General features: G+C 42.8%; 1 protein-coding gene across 1 annotated transcript; it reads left to right on the plus strand.

Annotated features, from left to right (window-relative positions):
* The first annotated feature begins 3,397 nt into the window (after nucleotides 1–3,397).
* LOC124679527 (transcription factor bHLH62-like) lies at nucleotides 3,398–6,122 on the plus strand. Its single transcript, XM_047215262.1, has 6 exons — nucleotides 3,398–3,988; nucleotides 4,063–4,233; nucleotides 4,449–4,514; nucleotides 5,534–5,602; nucleotides 5,716–5,787; nucleotides 5,901–6,122. The coding sequence occupies exons 1-6, from the start codon at nucleotides 3,398–3,400 to the stop codon at nucleotides 6,120–6,122; spliced, it is 1,191 nt and encodes a 396-aa protein (XP_047071218.1).
* Nucleotides 6,123–25,245: the final 19,123 nt, after the last annotated feature.

Below are 25,245 nucleotides of genomic sequence, written 5' to 3' on the forward strand. Positions count from 1 at the left end.
TCACGTGAAAACCGTAGTTTTGAGGGGGATCTTTATTTTTCAAGTTTCCTTATTGTTATCAACTGGCACCTCTAGTTAGATTAAAATTTGTACATAGAATTCACCGAGAATTCACCACTCTCATGACGATTCCATCGCAAATTCATCGGACCCTGCATCAAATGGACCAAAGTCGGAAGTTGTAGCAAAGCATTCTAATATGCTTGCCTGGGACCGATGAGATCTCTTCTAAACGATACATTTGGTGGAGAAGTTTTCAACACCTTAGAGATTGTATCACTTTTGTGGTGCACAATGTTGTACAATGGCGGATATTATTCTCAGGATGCGGCGTTACCTAAAAGGGTGTTTCCTATTGTTGATTTAAACTCCTTTTGTTTCGGTTACTTCCAATATTACCAATTTATTGACTATGATCAAAACGTTGGTGTAGTTTTTAGATGGTTGCCAACTTCTTGGCACGCCAATGCTTCACTACGTCTAGTTTATTTTTAGCCAATATTAGCAAAATCATGGGAAATCAAGATATCAACCAAAATTTCGTTAGCCAAGTCTTTTTCAGGACAACTCTAGGCATACACCATACACACCCTTAACCTACTAACATGTAACATTTGTGATAGTTTAACCATACAAAATACGTTGGGTGAACTTAAAGGCGTAAATATTATGTCATATATAAAGTAAAGTCATCATTGTCCAGGAACGGATCGCGTATGCGGCAGCCATGTTTTTACAACTCCATTATAACTGGTAGTTTGGCAAAATTGTTTTTACAACGCCTTCTGGAGATCATTAATAGTCTTGGTATTGAAGCTGAAATTGTCCCTCTTGATGCCTCCGAGACAGAGGTAATGTGAGGAGCACATGAGAAGGTCGCTGAGCTGCGTAGACATGACGAGTTTAAATGGACTCAATATGCAAAGATTAAGCATGTTCAGGAAGGAGGAAATAATACCAAGTACTTCCATTTAATAGAAAATGGCAAGCATCAAAGGAAGAAGATCTTCCAACTAGATCAAGATGACGGTACAGTAATACGGCACGAAAATTTAAAGACGTGTATCACAAAATGCTATAATACACTTTTGGGCAGCCCACCCAAAATTATTTTTCCTTAGTGGAAAATACAATTGGTGATATTCCACAATTGTCAGACGAGGAAACTAGTATCCTCTCAGCTCACTTTGTTGAAAAGGAGGTCGATGAAGCTATTATACAAATAGAAAAGAATAAATCACCAGATGGTGCTGAGTTTTACCAAACATTCTGGGAGGTTATTAAAAATGACCTTATGAAGTTGTTTGAGAATTCCAACAAGGGGATTTGCCTCTCTTTCAAGTAAATTATGGCACCATTATCTTGTTCCCAAAACAAGAAAATGCGGTTCAGATTCAACAATACAGGCCTATACGTTTGCTCAAACGTAAGTTTTCAAATTTTCACAAAAGTTTGTACTAACCGTGTAATAAAGGTTGAACATTTAGTTGTTAGACCAACTCAAACAACCTTTATGCCAGGAAGACATACATTAGAAGGGGTACTGATTTTGCATGAAACGATCCATGAACTTCATAGGAAGAAAATGGATGGTGTATTATTTAAAATTGATTTTGACACGGCCTATGACAAGGTTAAATGGCCATTTTTTCAACAAGTATTGCCCATGAAAGGATTCGATCCTAAATGGTGTAAATGAGTGAACGAGTTTGCCAGTCAGGTAGTGTCAGCATTAAGGTAAATGATGACATAGGTCATTGCTTCCAGACTCATAGAGGTCCTACAAGTTGATCAGCTATCATCAATGTTATTTAACCTCATAGAAGATATGTTATCACCAAATAAGAGTTTCATATTTCACACTCACATTCTCACATACGAATGACAATTTTGTGTCATGTGCTAGCATGTGAGAGTCAAATGCTGCAATCCTATCGTGATGAGAAGTATCTTGAAATCAGATGAGGCCTTTGTTTAGTGACCTTTCGTCTCACTAAGAATGTGACGGTGTTGATTGTTAATATCATCTTATTTTCAATTAGGTATGTTGAGGTTATCAGACTTCATGAGTCATTTTCTTTTGTCATCCTACATACTCGTGGATGAGTATGGATTAAAATTGGGGATGCTAATGTGTTTTAAACATATGCTCTTTTAAGTTCAATATAATGTTTCTATTGCTATTTACCAAAAAAAATTGGAATAGATTACTTTCTATTTAACTTTGGGGCAGAAAGATCATATGTGTAATGTTTTATTTCAGAAACCTCCCTGAAGGAAATAAAATCTCTAGAAAACATGGAGTTCATTTTGATCAAGAACGAAGAGCTCCACACCTCGACCCGAGGATACGTGGCACACCAGGACCACACAACTCCCAGTGCACTACCGTGCGACCATTAATGGGTTTTCTAGGGCTGGGAGGCATCTTCCCAGTGTGGGGCAGCAAAGTGCAACCTCTGAACCTTAGCATACAAAGAAACAAGATATATGAGATGAGAGAAACAATGAGAGGAGAGGAAGGGGAACCTATGAAATTGTTATGCTCAATCTAATAAGCCTTATGTAACTTTTGATGTACATAATGAGAAGATATATCACTTTTTTAGCAAATAAGATCGCGAAGTTAGTGTAGGTTTCCACCTCTGAAGGAACGAGGGTGAGTCTGCTCCGTGAAAGGGCATAACACGAGTTATTTTGTACTTTGGCTATTTTTCACCTCCAAGCCCCACAAAAGATGAAAGAATAGGTCTCGTTAGCCGTCTACCAAACAAAACACACTTTTATGTTCACGGGGAGTTGTATTGTTTTTGCACAATAACTCTTTAATTGTGGTTCTTTATAAATTGAACCTACCATGGATTTTGTCAGATGATCATGTGATTTTGTGATACTTCGTGTTGTGGGTTTAGGCAAAGTCAAGCTTTTAAAATTTCAACCAAATATTTACAAAAAACATAACACCAACAATGTAAAATATATTGTTTTATAATCATTATAAAATATATTTTCAAATGATATGCACTTGGTATTATGAACGTTTATATACTTTTATATTTTTTTATCAAACTTTACGATATTTAACTTTAACTAAACCACAAAGTAAAAAAAAATTGAGAGAGATATGCGCGTGCATGAAAAACAAGGATTCATTCTCAAGGACCGTCGTCGATCAGAAGGTGTATATGTACAGTACGGCGCGGAGCGTCTTTTTTACCGCGCAAAGGCCGGCATCAGTATCAGCACACCGCCCAATACGGTTACTTGCCTCCAGTTTTCATATATAACGGTCAACTACCTTCTCATCACCCCCTTCCGGTTCGTTCGGTCTTCTTCCCCTCCCCGTCTTCTTTCTCCTACTCCTCTCACCCGACCGCACACGTACTCCGACTCTCCAATGGCCAACGAGCACTTCTTCCCGGGCGATTACTTCTCCCCCACGCCGTTCCTCGGCGCCTCTTACGCGCCGGCGCCCCGGTCAGGGCTCCAGGCCGCCGCGGCCATGGCCTTCGGGCTGCAGTGGGCCGACCAGCAGCTTCCTGGGGCGGACTCCTCGGCGCACTTCGACTCGGCGCTGAGCTCCCTGGTGTCCTCTCCGGCCTGCGGGGGCGAGGACGAGGTGGCCATCGGCGACCTGATCGGCCGGCTCGGCAGCATCTGCAACGGCGCCAGCGCCAACAACTCCTGCTACAGCACGCCGCTCAGCTCCCCTCCGCGCGGGCCGTTCCGGGGCTACGGCGCGCTGGAGAGCGGCGGCAGGCTGTCCCGAGTGTCCAGCAGCAAGTCGCTCGGCTGCAACAACACCTCAGCCGCCGCTGCCACCACCGAGGCAGATACGAGCCCCAAGACGGCCGGTCACGCCGCCATGCCGGACCCGCCGGCGACGACGAAGGCCTCCGCGCGGAAGCGCAAGGCCGCCGCAGCGAAGGGCAAGGCGAAGGCAGAGGCCTCTTCTCTACCCGCGGTACGGCCCATTTGGCTCCGCTCAGTTCATTTCAGTGATATCGGCATCAATCAGACCCACGGTCTAACGTTCAAGTGTGCCAAATTACTCCAATGCAGACGGCGGCGATCAATGCGAGCCCCCCGAAGCGGCCGAGGGTGGCCGACGGCGAAAACGAGGTGGCTGCGGTGGAGGAGGAGGATGAGGAGAAGGCCGAGCCATTCAAAGACTACATCCATGTGAGGGCGAGGAGGGGGCAAGCAACCGATAGCCACAGCCTCGCCGAGAGGGTACGCTATACCTTACTTAGCTAACTACCTATTACTACTAGCTCATATCCTAGCTAGGTACTCATTTACTTCCCAAATCAAAATGCAAATGGACTAATCACTTGCTAATTAACTAGGCCTTAACCTACCTTGTAAATTAGTACTGCCACTACCCTGTTGTTGTTAGTATTCAATTTGCTATTGTCTGAACACTTTGGTTGGTTGTTAACCGGTAGGTGAGGAGGGAGAAGATCAGCGAGAGGATGAAGCTGCTGCAGTCCTTGGTGCCAGGCTGCACTAAGGTATGAACACACCTCAGCAGCCATTTCCTGCAAGTCATGTTCTCTTAACTTAGACGGTTATAATGAAAATATCTTGCATAGTAAAATACAACATATACTTCGGAGACCGTGCTGATTTCTAAAATACTCTGTATGTCTTAAGATAAGTGCCTCAACTTTTTCTACGTTTCGATAATGGACGCTTTATTGCTCAAAAACAAGTATTAGACCTAGCATCTGCATAAGTAGGATGCACACAGTTGCCAAAATTCAGTTATTACAAACCAAACAAAGAACTCTTGAAGAAGTATTCAACAAAATAAATAAAGCGTGGCTAAGGCAAAGCAGGGCCAATCCGCAGATCACGCTGCCATTCATGTTGGGGAAAAAGATCCCTTGTTGTATCCTCCAATTGTGAAGACACCTCTGTAAAGAGATCGTGATCCTCCACTTGTATCTAAAACTAAAATGTGTCTAGACAAAACTGAGACAGTTATTTTAGGATGGAGGTAGTACCTTTGAACAAACGAAATAGCACTTGATGTTCTTGTCATCTTCCACTTGTTATACTACTTGTAGTTAACCACTAGTGAGGCAGTGTTTATAATTAAGGGAGTTCAATAGTTCCTAGGTTCTAGCAGTTGGACTTTCTGGTGCTAGTATGGATAGCAGCTACTGTTCCTCCACCGAAAGTAAGAAAGAAGAGACCAGCTAGCTATGCTATGGCAAAGTCTGAACTTTGGAGGCAGTAATTTACTACCATGTAAACAGTTTTGGCCGTAGTGTCCGGCTCATGTGGTCCAAGCTAGAAGAAGAACCTGCAGCAGTAGGGAGTGGTATTAATCAGTTCTGCGAGCTAGGCTCCTGCTTTGCTCGAACGATGATGATTAGTTAATCGGTCGAGGGCGTGGGTGGTTTAGGTGGTGCGCACGATTACTTTAGTGCCCAATTATTGCGACGGCGGTCAAATTAGGGTTTGTTTTTAGTTTTGCTTTTGTCACTTGATTATTGATCTTCACATGGGAATGTGCGGCGGACAGATCACCGGCAAGGCTCTCATGCTCGACGAGATCATCAACTACGTCCAGTCGCTGCAGCGTCAGGTCGAGGTAGTAACCAATATGAGAAATGTTTGCAGAAGTTCAGAACTACCGACTGAACAGCTCCACATCTGAAATTCCTTTCAGAACAGAAACTAACAAATCGGTTTTGGTTGTTTCAGTTCTTGTCCATGAAATTGTCGACGATGAACCCTGAGCTGGACTTCGAGGAGCATCAGATCCCGTCTAAAGACGTGAGTTCATATGACACATGTCCTTTCATATAGAAATCAGACGGGTAGAGTCAAGTGGCGGGTCAGAACTTCTCTATGGCGAAAATGGCAGATAATAACCTTGTAATTTCCAGATTAACCAGATGGCGATGCCGGCCTATCCGTCCGACGACCGGAGCGCCGCCTTCTCCTACGCCGGCTCACCCGCCGACCCGTTCGCCATTCCGGCCGGCCAGCACCAACACCAGGGGCAAGAGCTACAAGGCAGCTTCAGCTGGGAGCATCAAGACCTCCAGAGCATGGTGCAGATGGCGGGAGGGAGCAGCCAAGACCCACATGGTTTCTACGGCAAGTGAAAACAATCGTTTCTTTCGATCGAAATCGACCGATTCTAGGTTTTTGTCTGAGGTTTCTTGTTGGGTGTGATTGAATGCAGGGCAGGCGGCGACAGTAAACCACATGAAGGTTGAACCATAAATGTGTCTGCCCCTTCTGTACATGCTACGCCAGCCGCCGTAGTAGTACCGGTACTGCTGCTACTCCCCCACCGCTCTCTTTTTCCCTGCGCATGCAGCAGCAGGAGGAGCAGCTCGGAATCAAACAATCATTGCCACATGAATTCCCTCCGTTTCACTCTCTCCACAAATGGGTGTAGATGCAGTGGTAGTGTGTCTTGTTGTATGAATTTGGGTTTGTGTGTGTGTTGAAGATGGCAAAATGGGGGCTGGGTTTGTGTGATGGACTCCTGGTTGCATGCCCCAACTGTAGAAAGGCACTAGTGGTAGTTTCTGAACTCTTAGAGGAGCCCAAGATGGCAATTTGGGAAGCATGAGAATGAATGCAGAGAGAAAAGAAAGGACGAAATGTTATCTCCCCTTTGTGTGGAATTGATATCCATATCATCTTTGATCTTCTGTCGGATGCCCTCTATAGTTGTTGATCCAATGAGTGGCAAAATATGTAATGCCCATTTCTTCCTTCTGGTTTTTACTATTATATCATGACTCTGTCTTCCTGTATTCTCACCAACAGTGATCAATTACGTTGTCTTCTAGGTCAAAGATCCTACAAACATACGGTCAGATTGTGTGCTGTTCCTGAATGACTGTAGCTGATCCTGTCACACAGTCTAACCAAAGAAAATGGTTGCTTCAATAATCAATGCAACACCTACAAAAGGCAAGAGAGAAAAATTACAGCCATTGGTAGGCACTTATTACAACCAAGATCCACTTGCATCAATCAGTGCTAATCATGACCTTTGTTACCTTCCGATTTGCAATGATTGGTAGATGGCTCTGTCTGTTGCCATATCTTAATCACACCCCTTCCCCACAGCGTATTGTGTTGTGTACCTTGTGCGTGTGGAATCTAGAGGAGGGGTCCTTTTCTTGCAACCCAGCTGGCATGTTCGTCCCTCCCCCAGCCAACTCTCACTTTTGGCCTTCTTCTACCTTTAGGAGCTTCGACATTGTCACCAAGCTCACAACAACATGTAGGTGTGCTACTTCTTCATGGTAGTCGAGAGTGCACTTGTGGAGCCTTTAATTCCGCTGGTAATTCTTGTTGTTTTATGAGTGTCTTCCTTATCATTTCGTCCTTCCGAAAGTCATGTGATGCGGCAATGGCTACCCCTGGCCTCTGCATCGAAAAGATACATACGACTTTTATATCGATTTTATTCAACAAGTATTTGTCAAGAGCATGCATCACAAAATCAGAAACCACCATTCAACACCTACAAATCCAACGATGGGTGAAGAATATATCATCAGAGCCTTATGCCCTAAAAGCACAAACAACCCGCCACCAGCTAAAGCCACTGAGTATTACTAAGCTCACATGTTGACGTGTGCATGCCATACTGTAAGCTGTAAGGATTGATAATGCCATGCTATCGTGGAACTTGAGAACCTCAATGTGTATTGAATGATTCTTTTCAGTAGTAGAGCAAAGAAGAAATCTTTCATAGAATTGTTCTTACAATTTGTTCTGTCGCGCAGGATTAATTGTTGCTGACGGCGAAATAGATACGAACAAAACAAATAAGATCTATGTCGAGAGTTAGTACCCAAAATATGATTTAGCCCTCGTTTATAGCTCTTTAGGCAACATTAGCACTCATGTAAATTGTTCCACCATTGTACCATCCTTGTTTATGTAATGGAAGAAAATAACGAGCAACAAACACGGAGAACTCTTTTTGGAATTAACACTAACACTTTACATTAAAAGGGTTGATGATGGAGATTTATGTGTTAAATTACGTGTGAGATGAAATGAAGATGATTTGAGTGGGCTTACTAATAGTATATGGTGATTCCCACGACGAACTTAAACTATACATTTTTGTGCGCTATTATGTGCTTCTGACTTTGAATCACTAACTATCTTTGTAGGTAATATTTCAATATCGTAAGACAGCAAGTGGAAAATAATAATAATAATTTTGACGTCAGATGGTCTTTTATCTTTAATTATTACGAAGGCATCATCTTTAGCGTGTCACTTTTATATCTCGATCAAGTACTCTCACCTGAGGTTGTGACCATGATTTGATGGGGTAACAACCTCATGCTCACAAGAGCTATGCAGGTTTAGGCCCTAGGAATAGATCATCGGTAGCAACCCTACTTCCTGATGATGTCGATGGGATTAATATGTGTGAGGTGCTGGTGTGTTGCGATAAGGTGATGGCTTTCGGTGGGAAGTCGGATGGTGCTTGTTCTTCCCTGCGGGGTAAGAACAAGCTATGACCGGTGGAAAAGGAAGAAAAAAAATCTCGCCGCCTCATTATCTCCTAGTGCGGGAGAGGAAGAAACCCGGCCTGTCTTGCTCTTATTTCTAGGGTTTTGGTTTAGGTGTTCTGGTTTCCTTGGTCGGCTTGGTTTTTGCTAGGCTTGTCCCCTTTTCCCTCTAGTAGAGGGCATATTTATAGCATGAAGGAGTGCTCTCACTCGTGAAGGAGAGGAGACAACATCCCCATCGTACTGAGACCCACGAGTCCAGGTACACAACCCATGCCCTGAAGGGACGGTTGTACTTCAGGCGGCAGGGCTTGGTCATGTTGATACTATGATGGTATCACATGTACAGTGGGTTCCCCATATCTAATTGTGTGGTACATGACCGGAGAGGGAAGTATGGCTCTCTTTGGTCTTCTCAAGGTGACATCATGACAACTTGGTTGTCACCTGATCGTTGCATGATCTTCCATGCCTGCTCTTCTTCCTCTTCTAAAGTAACCCTCCCATAAAGCAGTGAAGCATTCCATATAGGTTATGTTGCGAGAGGTCAAGTGGTGAAGTTGGATCATGTAAGGACCGGACAAAGCGAATGATGAGGACAGACAATCCCCTCTTCATGAAAGAGACAAAGCAACTGATGGTGCGGCTCTCCTTCCATCTCTAGGGTTCTCCAAGAGGAACAAAGAAAAAATCACATCCTCTCAAGCTCCTCTAACTCCTACATTATCAAAGTGGATCTGCACCAACCACTATCTGGGCGGGAGAAGCTAGCTGATGCAACTACGGCCACCAAAGCTTCCATGGGAGACGACCACTCTTACGATTCGCTCAGAATCTGACCTCCTTCGACAGCCAAGCGGAAGCAAGATAGAAGTCCGCAAGCCATTTTTGAAGATTGGAAGGGTGAATTGAGTTTGAGGGAAGGAGGAAGGAGGGGTAGAGGAGACTGTGCGACTGGCTATTAGTGGAGCAGCATGGGGTCCCAACCCATGATGCAAAAATAGAAGCACATGTGGGCCTCGAGGACCGCGACGGCCGCACTAAGGGGTGGAGGCGGCTCTACAAATGATCGAAGGGCCGAAGTTTTAAGCGTACTTCGCCCCTATGACATGGGTACACCATATCGGGTACTCAGTATTACCATCCTTGGTGCAAAGTCCAAGAAGGAATAGGCGAAGGCCCATGAAGAAACCGACATGAAGTCGAAGCCTAGTATGGATGTAAATAGGAAGGTTAGGCCCATATCGGGTGAACCAACGTATACGATGTAACTAGATCTCGAGGTGGACTCTGAGATCTAGCCTATTATATAAAGGCTAGGAAGAGCCCCTGTCAACACCCGTATTTTTAAGTCCAGATGCCTGTCATGACATACATCGCAATCCCAGGAATATTGTTGTTGCGAGACATAACAGTTGAATATCATAAGTCATCATTCATTACATACCATAGTCGTCTTACAAATAGATCACATGATCCAATATTACACAAATAGTTGATCTACTGATCAACGGTCATACACATATTCATAGCGGAAGTGTAAATAGAATGTACTTTCTAGTCCACAGGCCAAGGTCTGACGTCAGAAGGTTCCCTAGTTGTCGTAGACATCTTGGTTGCCGTCATCTTGATAGTTCTGCTCCTCTTCATAGTCTGGCCATTTGAATAGCCAGGGACACAGCCGTGAGTACTTTAAAGTACTCGCAAACTAATACTAGTGTAAGTACTTAACAACTCTAGTAAAGGGGTGCTAAGCTCTAGTTTATTTGCATAAAGCCAAATTTAGTTCACAAGTATTTGAGAAAAGACTTATCCATGTGCTAACTAACTCAAGTGGGAACATTAGTGTCATTCCCACAACTCAAGTTGTGATTCAAAAACAAGTCACATTCACCATTCACTTCACCAACATTTTCAAGAATCTGACACTGGAAACTGTATGGCCTTTCCAACCGTCCGTAACCGTGGACGCGGCTATTCGAATAGGTTTACACTCTGCAGAGGTTGCACACTTGTGCCACAACATTTGATTTCATCCGTCGGGATTACCCCGAATCATCGTAACACGATGACGCGGATCATCAACCATAACCTTTCACTTACAAATCCTAGTATGAGCACCTCTCCCCATGAGCTTGGCCTCCCGAGTGAAGACCAACTCGTCAACCTGGGAACTGCACAGGGCTTGGCCGTACAATTCACCTCAATTCACATCATTTCTCAACAACGGAGGCAGCCTCGGCAACCCCTATGATGTGTGTTCAGAGGGAACCCATACTAAGATGCATAAATTTCCAGTTAAGCCCTACCCATAACCAGGTATTGTGGGGGTACTCAATATTGGAAAGGTATCGCATTCAAACCAATATCAGTTTTATCAAAAATCACCATCTTCTCTTGGTCACATTCACCTTCAAAATTCATTCAATGGAATGACTCATCATTCCAAGGTTTCAAATTCATTTCAAAGTCACATGTTCCCATCTAGAGTAGTCAAGTTTTAATATTTAGCACTAGCACTAATCATGAGGGGTGCTAATCTTGCTTGGCTAGCTTGAGACTAACTTTACTACTCTAGTAACCTTCTTTCACTTTGACCAAAGTTAACTATAAAAATAACTCTTTGAATAAATAAGTAAAAACTTGTAAGGTAGAAACTTGGGATAGGCTTATGGTAAGAAAGGTAAGACTAATGGTGCCTTGCCCCAAAGGGGCTTTGCACTTTGCAAGAATATTAGCTTGCAATCATAGAGCTTGCAAAGGTGTTAGCTTGCCTTGGTGGTTGAGGTGATCAAAGTGCTCTCCTTCTTCTGGGTAGAATCCTTCCTCTTCCTGGTATTATCCGGTACTAGCGTCTATACACGAATACGAGGATACAATTGAAGGAGATATGCCCTAGAGGCAATAATAAAGTGGTTATTATTTATATCTCTATGTTTATGATAAATGTTTATATATCATGCTATAATTGTATTAACCGAAACATTAGTACATGTGTGATATGTAGACAACAAGAAGTCCCTAGTATGCCTCTTAACTAGCTTGTTGATTAATGGATGATTAGTTTCATAATCATGAACATTGGATGTTATTAATAACAAGGTTATATCATTGTATGAATGATGTAATGGACACACCCAATTAAGCGTAGCATAAGATCTCGTCATTAAGTTATTTGCTATAAGCTTTCGATACATAGTTACCTAGTCCTTATGACCATGAGATCATGTAAATCACTTATACCGGAAAGGTACTTTGATTACATCAAACGCCACTACGTAAATGGGTGGTTATAAAGGTGGGATTAAGTATCCGGAAAGTATGAGTTGAGGCATATGGATCAACAAGTGGGATTTGTCCATCCCGATGACGGATAGATATACTCTGGGCCCTCTCGGTGGAATGTCGTCTAATGACTTGCAAGCATATGAATGAGTTCATAAGAGACCACATACCACGGTACGAGTAAAGAGTACTTGTCGGAGACGAGGTTGAACAAGGTATAGAGTGATACCGAAGATCAAACCTCGGACAAGTAAAATATCGCGTGACAAAGGGAATTGGTATTGTATGTGAATGGTTCATTCGATCACTAAAGTCATCGTTGAATATGTGGGAGCCATTATGGATCTCCGGATCCCGCTATTGGTTATTGGTCGGAGTGAGTACTCAACCATGTCCGCATAGTTCACGAACCGTAGGGTGACACACTTAAAGTTGGATGTTGAAATGGTAGAACTTGAATATGGAATGGAGTTCGAATATTTGTTCGGAGTCCCGGATGAGATCCCGGACATCACGAGGAGTTCCGGAATGGTCCGGAGAATAAGATTCATATATAGGAAGTCATATTCCAAGTTTGGAAATGATCCGGTGCATTTATGGCAGGTTCTAGAAGGTTCTAGAAAAGTCCGGAAGAAATCACCATGGAAAGTAGAGTCCCGGAGGGACTCCACCTTGCATGACCATCCAACCCTAAAGGGGAGGAGTCCAAGGTGGACTCCCTAGGGTGGCCGGCCAACCCACCTCAAGGAAAGGTGGGAGTCCCACCTTGGGTAGGACTCCCTCCTTGAGTAGGTTTCCCACATATGGGAGGTTTTAGTGTTGGGGTCTTATTCGAAGACTTGGACTAGAACTCTTGGTGCTTCCACCTATATAATGAGGGGCATAGGAGAGGGGGCTGACCACTTCAAGCCTCAGCCTTGGCCGCACCCCTTAGAGGGCCGGCGCCCAACCCCTCCCTCTCCCCAAACCCTAGCGGTCTCTCTCCTCCACCACATCCCGCACGCTTAAGCGAAGCTCCGCCGGATTTCTCCACCACCACCGACACCACGCCGTCGTGCTGTCGGATTCAAGAGGAGCTACTACTTCCGCTGCCCGCTGGAACGGGGAGGTGGACGTCGTCTTCATCAACAACCGAACGTGTGACCGAGTACGGAGGTGCTGCCCGTTCGTGGCGCCGGAAGCGATCGTGATCAAGATCTTCTACGCGCTTTTGCAAGCGGCAAGTGAACGTCTACCGCAGCAACAAGAGCCTCATCTTGTAGGCTTTGGAATCTCTTCAAGGGTGAGACTCGATACCCCCTCGTTGCTACCGTCTTCTAGATTGCATCTTGGCTTGGATTGCGTGTTCGCGGTAGGAAAATTTTTGTTTTCTATGCAACGTTATCCTACAAGTGGTATCGAGCCGTGTCTATGCATAGATGGTTGCACGAGTAGAACACAATGGTTTTGTGGGCGTTGATGCTCTTGTTATCTTTAGTTGAGTACTTTGCATCTTTATGGCATAGTGGGATGAAGCGGCTCGGACTAACTTTACATGACCGCGTTCATGAGACTTGTTCCTCGTTCGACATGCAACTTGTATTGCATAAGAGGCTTTGCGGGTGTCTGTCTCTCCTACTATAGTAAAGATTCAATTTACTCTTCTATTGACAACATTAGTATCAACGTTGTGGTTCATGTTCGTAGGTAGATTAGATCTCTATCGAAAACCCTAAACCACGTAAAATATGCAAACCAATTAGAGGCGTCTAACTTGTTTTTGCAGGGTTTGGTGATGTGATATGGCCATAATGTGATGATGAATATGTATGAGATGATCATTATTGTATTGTGGCAACCGGCAGGAGCCTTATGGTTGTCTTTATATTTCATGTTGAGTAGTATTTCAAAGTAGTTGTAATAGTTGCTACATGAGATGAACAACCATGAAGACGGCGCCATTGACCTTGACGCTACGCCGACGATGATGGAGATCATGCCCGAAGATGATGGAGATCATGTCCGTGCTTTGGAGATGAAGATCAAAGGCGCAAAGACAAAAGGGCCATATCATATCACATATGAACTGCATGTGATGTTAATCCTTTTATGCATCTTATTTTGCTTAGATCGCGACGGTAGCATTATAAGATGATCCCTCACATTAATATCAAGATAATAAAGTGTTCTCCCCTCGTATGCACCGTTGCCAAAGTTCGTCGTTTCAAAGCATCTCGTGATGATCGGATGTGATAGATTCAACGTTCATATACAACGGGTGTAAGCCATGTTGCACACGCGGAATACTTGGGTTTGCTTGACGAGCCTAGCATGTACAGACTTGGTCTCGGGACAACGGAAACCGAAAGGTTGAACACGAGTCATATGGATGATATGATCAACATGTTGATGTTCACCATTGAAGCTACATCATCTCACGTGATGATCGGTTTTGGTGTAGTGGATTTGGATCGTGTACCACTTAACAACTATGAGGGATGTTGTATTAAGTGGGAGTTCATTAGTAATTAGATTAAAACATGAACTAATTATCTTAAACATAGTCTGAGTAGTATTTTGAATTAATTTTGTAGTATTGGCATCCGTTTTCTACCATGCGCTAGTCTTGTAATTGAGATAGAAATACTGTTAAAATCTGACAAGAAACTTTACGGATTGGTACCGTATTGTTAAAGAATCAAGAATTGATTAAGTCCTATTGCAAACTTTTAGTAAACCTCACATTGTTGATTCAAAGAGCTATGGTTTCAATTAGTACCTAAAGTTATCTTGTCTCCGTGAAACTTGAAGTTCAAATCTGTTTGAAAAGTAAGGAGCTGAAAATTTAGTTTTCGAAATAATCAAGGTATGAGATATATGTGATATCTAAGACCTTATTGCAAGATGATAGAATATAATTTGGTGAGACTACATGAACTCATAAGTTTTATGGGAATGTACGAAGGTTGAAGACGCAAGGCGTCACAATCCTCCAACTATTGGGGCACTAACGATATTCGCATATCCATGAAGTGACCATCCTTAATATGCACCGTTGCTAAGACTCGTCGTTTCGAAGCATCACGTGATGATCGGGTGTGATAGATTCTACGTGTGCATACAACGGGTGCAAGCTAGATTTGCACATGCAAATACCAAGGTTTAAACTTTATGAGCCTAGCATGTACGGACATGGTCTCGGAAAGTTGTCATGAATTAATGGATAAAATTATGAGTGAAATTGTTCATCGTATTACAAAGTTACTAATAGTGAAATCTGGAACACTTGTCATATGATGATTAACTTCAAAATAAGAACCTCAAGGTTATTGGTATTAGACCAACAAACCTAGAAGTTATTGATGTTGAAGTGTTTTTCTGAATAATGAGGAAAGCTAAAAGAGAAACTGCAAAAGATATTTTGGCAAAAAGAAAAGAAAAGACTAGAAAGTCTAGCTCGGGTGTATATAAATGATATACATGTTATGGTTGTATTCCTAGTTAAGTCACACTAAGAAATTCTTGGGTATTAGTACTATATTGGTTGGTATGAAGTGTCATACAAAACAACGCAATACAAGAATACAATGGCCTAAGTGATCGACAAGGAATATGATAGGAATGCACGCCTGGAACAAAAATAAAGTGTTATTATGTTCATCGTTGGCATTCTATCTAACCCTTAGAATTTATAATAAAGAACTTAATAATTGTTATTTTGCTATGGTCAAAAGAAAACAATGAGTTGTTTAAATTATGACATTACTCCATGTACGATGGATAAGTTATTATAAATCTTAATGGTGAAACACACATACATAACACTGACGCTAAAATGCTATAAGGCAAATGATTTGAATTCCACTTATTTGTGGAACCGCCATTTAGGTCATGTTGGAAAGGAACGCATGAAGAAACTCCATGCAAATGGATTTTTGGAGTCATTTGATTTTTTGAATCGTTTGGCGCTTGCAAATATTTTCTAAAAGAGAATGACTAAAATACCGTTCATAGGCCAAGTTTTGAACGGGCAACTAACTTAGTGGAAACATACATGATGATGTATATGGATCACTGGGCATAGTTGTGTGCGGAAGATTCTTATACTTCATGAAAACTTCAAATAATGAATTGAGTATATATATGTGGATATATTCGATAAGTAAGAAGTTTGAAACATTTGAATGGATTCAAATAAATTTCAGCATGAAGTAGAAATTATCGTAATAGAAAAGTCAAATATCTATGATTGGATCATAGTGGAAATATTTGAATTACTAGTTTTAGCGAACATCTAAGAGAGTTATGAAATTGTTCTACAACTCACATTTCTTGGAGTATCATAGTGATGATGAAGTATCCGAGAGATGTATCCAAACCTAGTTGGGTCAATGATGAGATAAAATATTAATGCCATTATATTTTTGTGAATTATGCTTTAGAGACTACCGCTTTACACTCGAATAGAGCATCATCATGATCCGTTGAAATGACATCATACGAGTTATGACATGGGTATAAACCCTAATAGTCTTTTCTTAAATTTTGGTATGCATAGCATAAGTAAATAAGTTTACAACCAAAATCGGATGAATGTCTTTGTTGGTTATCCCAGAGAATTGATTGGGAATTCTTCCCACAATGGAGACAAAGACAAAAGTGTTTGTCAATGTTTCTTATTTCCAAGAAATTGTTTCTAGCGAAGTTTTTTGAGTGGGAGGACAATAGAACTTGATAAGGTTTATGAACCTGAGCATAATGATCAGAGTAGCGCAGCATCGGAATTGGTTTCGGAAGCGGCCACGACGATCATGGCTCTCATGACTACAAAGTGTTTTAGCCATGGAGATCGAAGTACATATTGAACCTTGTAGGTATGGTTTATTTTGTGATCAAATAAATGATTTGTGGACAAAGGATTGATTTTGAACAATGATAAACCAACTACAAAACAAAGAAGTTATGATGGGCCCTGACTCCGTTAAAATGGCCATGCGCCATGAAATCCAAGATAGATGAATACTTTATGAAAGTAAATGGATCTATGAAATTGATAGACTTGAATGAAATATCCTTGAAGAAAGCTTGACTTATCGAAAAAAAAAATTACGACAAAGTTCAAAGAGTTGAATACGATAAGATTAGATCTTTCGTAGCAATGCTTATAGTCTATGTGGATTATTCTAGTAATCACTACATATTTCTTTTATGAGATATGCTAGTAGGATGGCAAAATACACTACTTAACGAAGTATGTATACAAGATACAACCAAGAGTTTTGCTGGTCCGTAGAATACTAGATAGGTATACAAGCTTCAATTGGATGAAGTAAGTATCACGGAGTTGGAATCTTCACCGGATGAAATAGTCAAAGAGTTTTTGATTTCATCGGAGACGATGAAGAGGCTTGCATTTGCAAGAAATTAAGTGGGAGCGCTAAGACACATTTATAATACTTTATGTAGGTGACATATAGTTGGTTATAAATGATGTAATTATATACTTGATTAAAAAGGTTTCATTGAGAATTAACTTCAATGAAAGGATATGGATTGAAACAAATTTAGTGTCAAGATCTATGAAGATAGATTGAAACACATAAATAAGTTTAAGTCAAAGTACATATGATGGATATTGAAGTAGTTCAATATAGAAATATTAAGAAAATGTTCTTGTCATGTGAAGGTTTAACAAGACTTGAGTGTATCTGACACTCAATGAGTAAAAACACATGAGTGATTATAGATCACGAATAATATGTACACAATCAGATATCATGTGCTATAAAGTGTTATGAGTATATACCAGAATGATTCATATGATGATCATTGGACGACAGTAAGAATATCCTTGAGTACTTTAGAAGAACTAAGGATATATATATTTTTTTGTATGAAGAAATGACAAACAAATCGCTGTAAGGTGTTACACCGATATTGGTTTTGTCACATATAAAATATAATTTCAATCTCAAATTAGACTAAGTGTTGTTTAAAAGGTAGCACAATGAGCTAGAAGTTGTCTATGCTAGATTTAGAAGAGTTCTAAATATTGTGACGGATTCTACAAAAGAAGGCAGAGTATGTCATTATTTTGACAATGACAAAGGATGTTAAGTCAAGAGGTTCTTTGAGAACTTGGTGTAGTTCCGACAGAGTCGAACTTTGAAGCTATATTGTGTGTGACAATATTAGTGACATATTTCGGACAGCGGAATTAAGGTTCCACCGGAAGATCAAACATATTTAATGCCAACTCATTTGGAAATGAGTGATGCGTTGAGACGCAAATGAATTACAAAATACATACGTTTCGAGCGTGTCGGATCCGATGACTAAAAACCTTTCCCGTGAGCAATACATGATAAAGCACCGGAAGGCCAAGGTGTCATATCTTTACAAATGTAAACTAGATTATTGACTCTAGTGCAAGTGGGAGATCGAAGGAGATATGCCCTAGAGGCAATAATAAAGTGGTTATTATTTATATCTCTATGTTTATGATAAATGTTTATATATCATGCTATAATTGTATTAACCGAAACATTAGTACATGTGTGATATGTAGACAACAAGAAGTCCCTAGTATGCCTCTTAACTAGCTTGTTGATTAATGGATGATTAGTTTCATAATCATGAACATTGGATGTTATTAATAACAAGGTTATATCATTGTATGAATGATGTAATGGACACACCCAATTAAGCGTAGCATAAGATCTCGTCATTAAGTTATTTGCTATAAGCTTTCGATACATAGTTACCTAGTCCTTATGACCATGAGATCATGTAAATCACTTATACCGGAAAGGTACTTTGATTACATCAAACGCCACTACGTAAATGGGTGGTTATAAAGGTGGGATTAAGTATCCGGAAAGTATGAGTTGAGGCATATGGATCAACAGTGGGATTTGTCCATCCCGATGACGGATAGATATACTCTGGGCCCTCTCGGTGGAATGTCGTCTAATGATTTGCAAGCATATGAATGAGTTCATAAGAGACCACATACCACGGTACGAGTAAAGAGTACTTGTCAGGAGACAAGGTTGAACAAGGTATAGAGTGATACCGAAGATCAAACCTCGGACAAGTAAAATATCGCGTGACAAAGGGAATTGGTATTGTATGTGAATGGTTCATTCGATCACTAAAGTCATCGTTGAATATGTGGGAGCCATTATGGATCTCCGGATCCCGCTATTGGTTATTGGTCGGAGTGAGTACTCAACCATGTCCGCATAGTTCACGAACCGTAGGGTGACACACTTAAAGTTGGATGTTGAAATGGTAGAACTTGAATATGGAATGGAGTTCGAATATTTGTTCGGAGTCCCGGATGAGATCCCGGACATCACGAGGAGTTCCGGAATGGTCCGGAGAATAAGATTCATATATAGGAAGTCATATTCCAAGTTTGGAAATGATCCGGTGCATTTATGGCAGGTTCTAGAAGGTTCTAGAAAAGTCCGGAAGAAATCACCATGGAAAGTAGAGTCCCGGAGGGACTCCACCTTGCATGACCAGCCAACCCTAAAGGGGAGGAGTCCAATGGACTCCCCTAGGGTGGCCGGCCAACCCACCTCAAGGAAAGGTGGGAGTCCCACCTTGGGTAGGACTCCCTCCTTGAGTAGGTTTCCCACATATGGGAGGTTTTAGTGTTGGGGTCTTATTCGAAGACTTGGACTAGAACTCTTGGTGCTTCCACCTATATAATGAGGGGCATAGGAGAGGGGGCTGACCACTTCAAGCCTCAGCCTTGGCCGCACCCCTTAGAGGGCCGGCGCCCAACCCCTCTCTCTCCCCAAACCCTAGCGGTCTCTCTCCTCCACCACATCCCGCACGCTTAAGCGAAGCTCCGCCGGATTTCTCCACCACCACCGACACCACGCCGTCGTGCTGTCGGATTCAAGAGGAGCTACTACTTCCGCTGCCCGCTGGAACGGGGAGGTGGACGTCGTCTTCATCAACAACCGAACGTGTGACCGAGTAAGGAGGTGCTGCCCGTTCGTGGCGCCGGAAGCGATCGTGATCAAGATCTTCTACGCGCTTTTGCAAGCGGCAAGTGAACGTCTACCGCAGCAACAAGAGCCTCATCTTGTAGGCTTTGGAATCTCTTCAAGGGTGAGACTCGATACCCCCTCGTTGCTACCGTCTTCTAGATTGCATCTTGGCTTGGATTGCGTGTTCGCGGTAGGAAAAATTTTGTTTTCTATGCAATGTTATCCTACAACAATCACCAAGCAATACTTAAGTAGTCTTAATTAGCCTGAATGGCTCACTCCAAATGATCTAGCATCATCACTTAGCATTGCTACCAAAAATTATTCTAGGGTTTTCTTACTTAGTGTTAGAGAGATAATTTCCTCTCATTAAATATGTAAATGATAGTTTCCATTTAGTTTTTGAGGAATAATTTCCTCTCATTGAATCTTCTTAAGATTTAACTTCTCAAATAATCATACATGAAATCAGGTTGACCTAAGTCAACCATTCATCATCATCATTTGAGAAAATGATTTAAATGAGGTAGAATACCTCATACAATTTAATAATGCCTATTATGATTTAAAATCATCAAGCATTTCATGTGAGGGTATTTGACCAGGGGTAAATACTTCATATGAAAGTATTTGGGACAAGATTTAAATGAAGTGAAACACTTCATAATTTTACGTAATAGTTTTGGACAATATCAACTAACTAAAATAGCCATATAGTCCTTTATTAAATTGGGCCATGATCAATCAAGTTAACCATACTATATTTTTGCATAAACAATTATTGTAAGTGAAATTTGAATTATAGCAATTGGATTTACTTCAAAATTCAAATTGGTTGATTTTTAAGATTTATTTGAAGTCACAAAAGTCCCTGCCTTGTTATTTTTGTCACATTGATTCTACACAAGAATTTAAGGTGGGACCAGTGGGGTTGGATAGATCTTTTCTCTAGCTTTCCAACAACATAAAATTCATCAAAATTGGTTGGGTAGATTTGAAACTATTTAATTTCTAAGACAGGACCAGTATTTAAATTTCTCTGAATCAATTTAACTTGAAAAGGGACTAATGGGCTAGGCGGGAAATAAACGGGCCGAAAGATTTAAATCGCCAGGGGTCCAGCCCAACTAACGCTGCGGGCCAACTGACAGCGGGGCCCGCGCGTCAGCGAGTCAAACTCACCGAAGCGGTACCGTTCAACGTGATCCGTTCGATTAGAGGGCGATCCGACGGTGGGGAGTCGTCGTCGTCGTCGTCGATGAGAGGGAAGCTCTGGCGCGGCGGAGGTAGGGGGTCGGCGGTGCTCCTGGACTCCGGCGAGGGGCTGCGACGATGCGAGGCGACGTTGTCGACGACGGGGAGTCGATTGGTACAGGTGGCGAGGCTTGAGGTGGCCTGTGGCGGAGGATTGCTCTGAGATTGCTTGTGGGCCTCCGGCGAGTAATTGGCTGGCTAGCGGCGGCGATGTGCGGTGGAGAGGAGCGGAGGAGGTTCAGAGAGAGGAGAGGAGTGGGTTTGCTGTGGAGGTGAAGGCGCGGGGACGGCTCCTTTTATAGTATGCGAGGTGGCCATGAGGTGTGCGGCAGGGTTGACAGCAGAGCGGCGGCTCCGGCGAGGGAAGGGGGTCGGCGAGGTGGGCGTTAGGTAGGCGGCGTCCAGGCGGTGCTAGAGAGCTAGAGGGCGAGGTGGGGGACGGCCTGGCGTGCGCGCGAGACGGTCGATGCTCTGGCGGCAAGGTTACGGGAATCCGGCGATGTGGTCGCCGGCGACAGGGATTGCGCGAGCAAGGGACCTTGTCTGGAGGGTTGGCACGGCGACGGTGATTCCCTACGTGCAGCATGGGGGTCCAGGGGAGGCGTGGTTCGTCGGCGTGGCGCGTGGCCAGGGCTTGCCGGTGGACGCGCCCACGACGTCCACGGCATCGACCAGAGCGCGTGTTTTCCGGCGAGGGTCTTCGTCCTCCTCGACCAGTGGCAATGCTAGGTGGTGTAGGGTGGTGCTGTGGAGCTCAGAGACATGGGGGCCAAGGTTGAGGGGAAGGAGAAGAGAGGAGGGGAGTGCCATGTGTGGCATGGCCGGCATGGCCATGTCCATGGTGGGTTTGGCCCCCCTCTTAGGGTTGCTGTGCATGGGTAGGGTGAGAGGGGACAAGGGAACCAGGGGAAGGGAAATGGGGCAAGTGGTTTGGCCAAAACACTATTTTAAATAGTGTTTGCATTTGATCCCTATTTGCCTTATTCAAAAACTTGCAAAATTTGGTTGAATTCAAATGGATGCAAAAAATTGAAAATGGTTGGTTTGGTTGAGTTGCAAATGACCAGAGACAACCATGTGTGGTGGTGGAATTTTAAAAATCAAAGAGATGCAAAAATTGCTAAGTGGGAGATTGTTGCATTTGATAAAAAGTTCCAACTTTGGATGATCATAGAATTTGATCCAAGATGAATTTGGCATGGTGGTCTTTACCAAAGTTGTTCTCCTTCAGGTGCTCTTGGATGAGGTGCAAGGAATTTGGAAAGTTTAGTTTGAAAAACTTGAGATAGAGGGGCTCAAAGTAGTGACTAGAATATAAATGGCAGATTTGACCATTATCATATGAGATCACAATTTGAGTTTGAATTTGATTTGATTTGTGTTTCTTTGATTCCAAAAGTTGTAATAAGTGTTTAGTAACATATTACAACTAATGGTGAAGGCCAAATTGGTCTAGGTCAAAGATTTGGAAAAATGGCATAAACCATATGTGAGGGTTTTGTGATTTTCTAACTTTTATTCTTTTATTTTTCTTTGCTTCATTTTGACAAGAGTGAGGTTTATTTGGTGTTAGATTGAGTTGGGTAAAAGTTTCAAACCATTTTGGGGCAATGGGAGTGCCTAGGTCAAGATTTGAGATTTTGGCTAAGTGCCACATATGCCTCTATGCATATGCTTTGTTGATTTTTGTTTTCTTTTTGGTTTTTCCAAGAATTGAGTGGTAAGCCTTAATTCAGGTTTGTTGAGGTATTTCAAATCATCTACTCAAGGTAGACAAGGCAAAGTTCATCATTTTCAGAAAGTAGCCATAGGCTTGCATATGCCTTTTTCTTATTTAAGATCTTTTCTTTTTATTTTGTTTTTCAAAGATTGGTGACCAGAGGGATGAGGTTTAGGGTTTAGTAAGTTTTGCAATGGTTCACCACCATTTAGCAAAGTAAGAAAGGTAGAGTTCAAAATTTACATATTAGGGCTATATGCCCACATATGTCTTTTTTTTCTTTTTTTTGGGTTTCTCAAAATAGATCCACTTGGATTTTGAGAAGGTTATGGTTTAGGGTTTTGGAAAGGTGTTCAAAGTAATAAACAAACAATCATGGCAAAAACACAAGTATTAGGTATGAGCACTATGCATAGCACTCTATGTAGGAAAAGTTTTTGTTGGTTCTCATTTTTGGAAAAAAAGGAAATTTCATTTTCTCTTTGTTTTTGAAATTTGGGGTGTTACAAACCCTCCCCCCTTAAACAAATCTCGTCCCGAGATTTTAAGAGAAGTTAGGTTCCTAAGAGAGATTGGGCGATATGATTTAACAGGAAAACATACTTGGCATGGCCTGAGATGCTTCTTGGGCTTCTGTGGCAGTCATGTTGTAGAGGCGGCCGTTGTTGTTGGTCTGGTTCCTTCTTGCGGCAAAACGGCGCTGGTTCTGAGCAGTTGCAGCGGTGTTGGCGGCAATCTTGGCTAACCTTTTGGGGCACTCGTTGGAGTAATGCCCAACCACTCCACACTCATAACAAGTGATAGTGGCCTTGTCCTTGGTGGCGACGGGGATGGCGTTGCTTCCAGTCCTAGGGCCAATGTTGTTGTTGTTGTTGTTCCCGTTGTTGTTGTTGTTGGGGTTGTTGTTGCTGGTGTGATTGTTGTTGTTGTTGCATCCGGGCTTCGGGGGTCCTCCATGGTTGTTGGTGTAGTTTGGGCAGTAATTCTGGGCAGTAGGCTTGTTGTATCTTGGAGTAAATCCTCCCGATGAGTTGTTGCGGTACTTCTGGGTATTGCTGGACCCATGCTGGTTCATCATTCGGCGTTTGCGATTCTCGTTGGCTTGGTGAAGCTTCCCTTCCATCTGGATGGCTGAGTCCACCAGGGCTTCTAAGTCAGCAAAGGAAATGTTGACCAGTACAGTCTGCATTTCGTCGTGGAGTCCGTTCAGAAATCGCTCCTTCCGCTTCTCGTTGGTGTCGGTTTCGTCCGGGGCGTACCTTGACAGAGTAAGGAATCTGTCGCGGTATTCTACCACGGATATTCTGCCTTGCTTGAGTTCGCGGAACTCGTCTCTCATTTTTTTGATCAGTCCTTGGGGCACATGGTATTTGCTAAACTTCAGCTTGAAGTCTTCCCAGGTCATCATCTGTCCAGCATTCATTGTGCGGGCGCTTGTCCACCAGGCTCGTGCAGGTCCTGACAGGTAGTGGGTGGCGAACAACACTTTCTCGGTGGCTTCAACTCCCGCAACTTCGAGGTTGTTCTCCATTGTCTGTAGCCAGTCATCAGCATCGAGGGGCTCTTCGGTCTTGCTGAAAATAGGTGGGTTGGTGTTCTGAAAGTTCTTCAGTTTTGACCCAGGGTGGTCGTGGTTTCCATGGCCGTTGTTGTTCTGTGCGATCTGCTGCAGTGCGGCAATGTTGGCTTGGCGTTCAGCTCTCTCGGCTTCTCGGTCGGCCATCATCATCTCCAGCATCTGCATCATGGCGTCTTGGGTGTCGCTGCGGGTTGGTGGGGCCATCTAAACATCGGAGTAGATGATAAGATAAGAGGGAAATTTCTATGGTTTGTTTGATTTTAAAGTTCAAAACTTGAAAACTTGAAAACTTGAGTAGTATTGAGGGGGTAAAACCAGCAACACTTTTTCATTCCTACCAAACATCACACTTTACAATCTAACACACCGTTGGTTTGAAGAACCATTAATTCGCTCTACGATACAAGGGGATCCTGATACAACTCACACCTACTCAAGTGCTTTAGCGATACTACTTTTCGGGGTGGATTCTTCGTCTTCACGGGTAATATGCTTGGCGAAAGGCGAGGGCGTTGTCCAACTCCTTGTGGGTCTTGTACAGCATGAAGTCGAGGTGTGCTACATAGTGGTTCATTTCCGTGTGCGGGGGCATGGTCATCGGTCTTCCCATGGGGTCATGTCTTGGGTAGTAGACGAAGCGAGTGTTCTTGATCTTGTTCTCATTTTGTCCACACAGACGGGCAATTGCTTCTTGCATAGCTATTACTAGTCCTTCCTTCCAAGTGTTTCCCGTTACAGAAAACCAAAAGGTTTCCCATATTGGGGCTCCAGGCTTTCTTCGCAGATCTGCAGTAACTTCCCACCGAGGGGGTCCTCCGGAGTGATTATTGAGGGGTATTCCGAAGAACTCGGGGTACGGGCGTCCTAGATATTCCACTAGTTGCTTTAAATCCTTCTCGAACATTAGGT

Source organism: Lolium rigidum, chromosome 7, assembly GCF_022539505.1.
Source record: "Lolium rigidum isolate FL_2022 chromosome 7, APGP_CSIRO_Lrig_0.1, whole genome shotgun sequence".
Classification (NCBI taxonomy): domain Eukaryota; kingdom Viridiplantae; phylum Streptophyta; class Magnoliopsida; order Poales; family Poaceae; genus Lolium; species Lolium rigidum.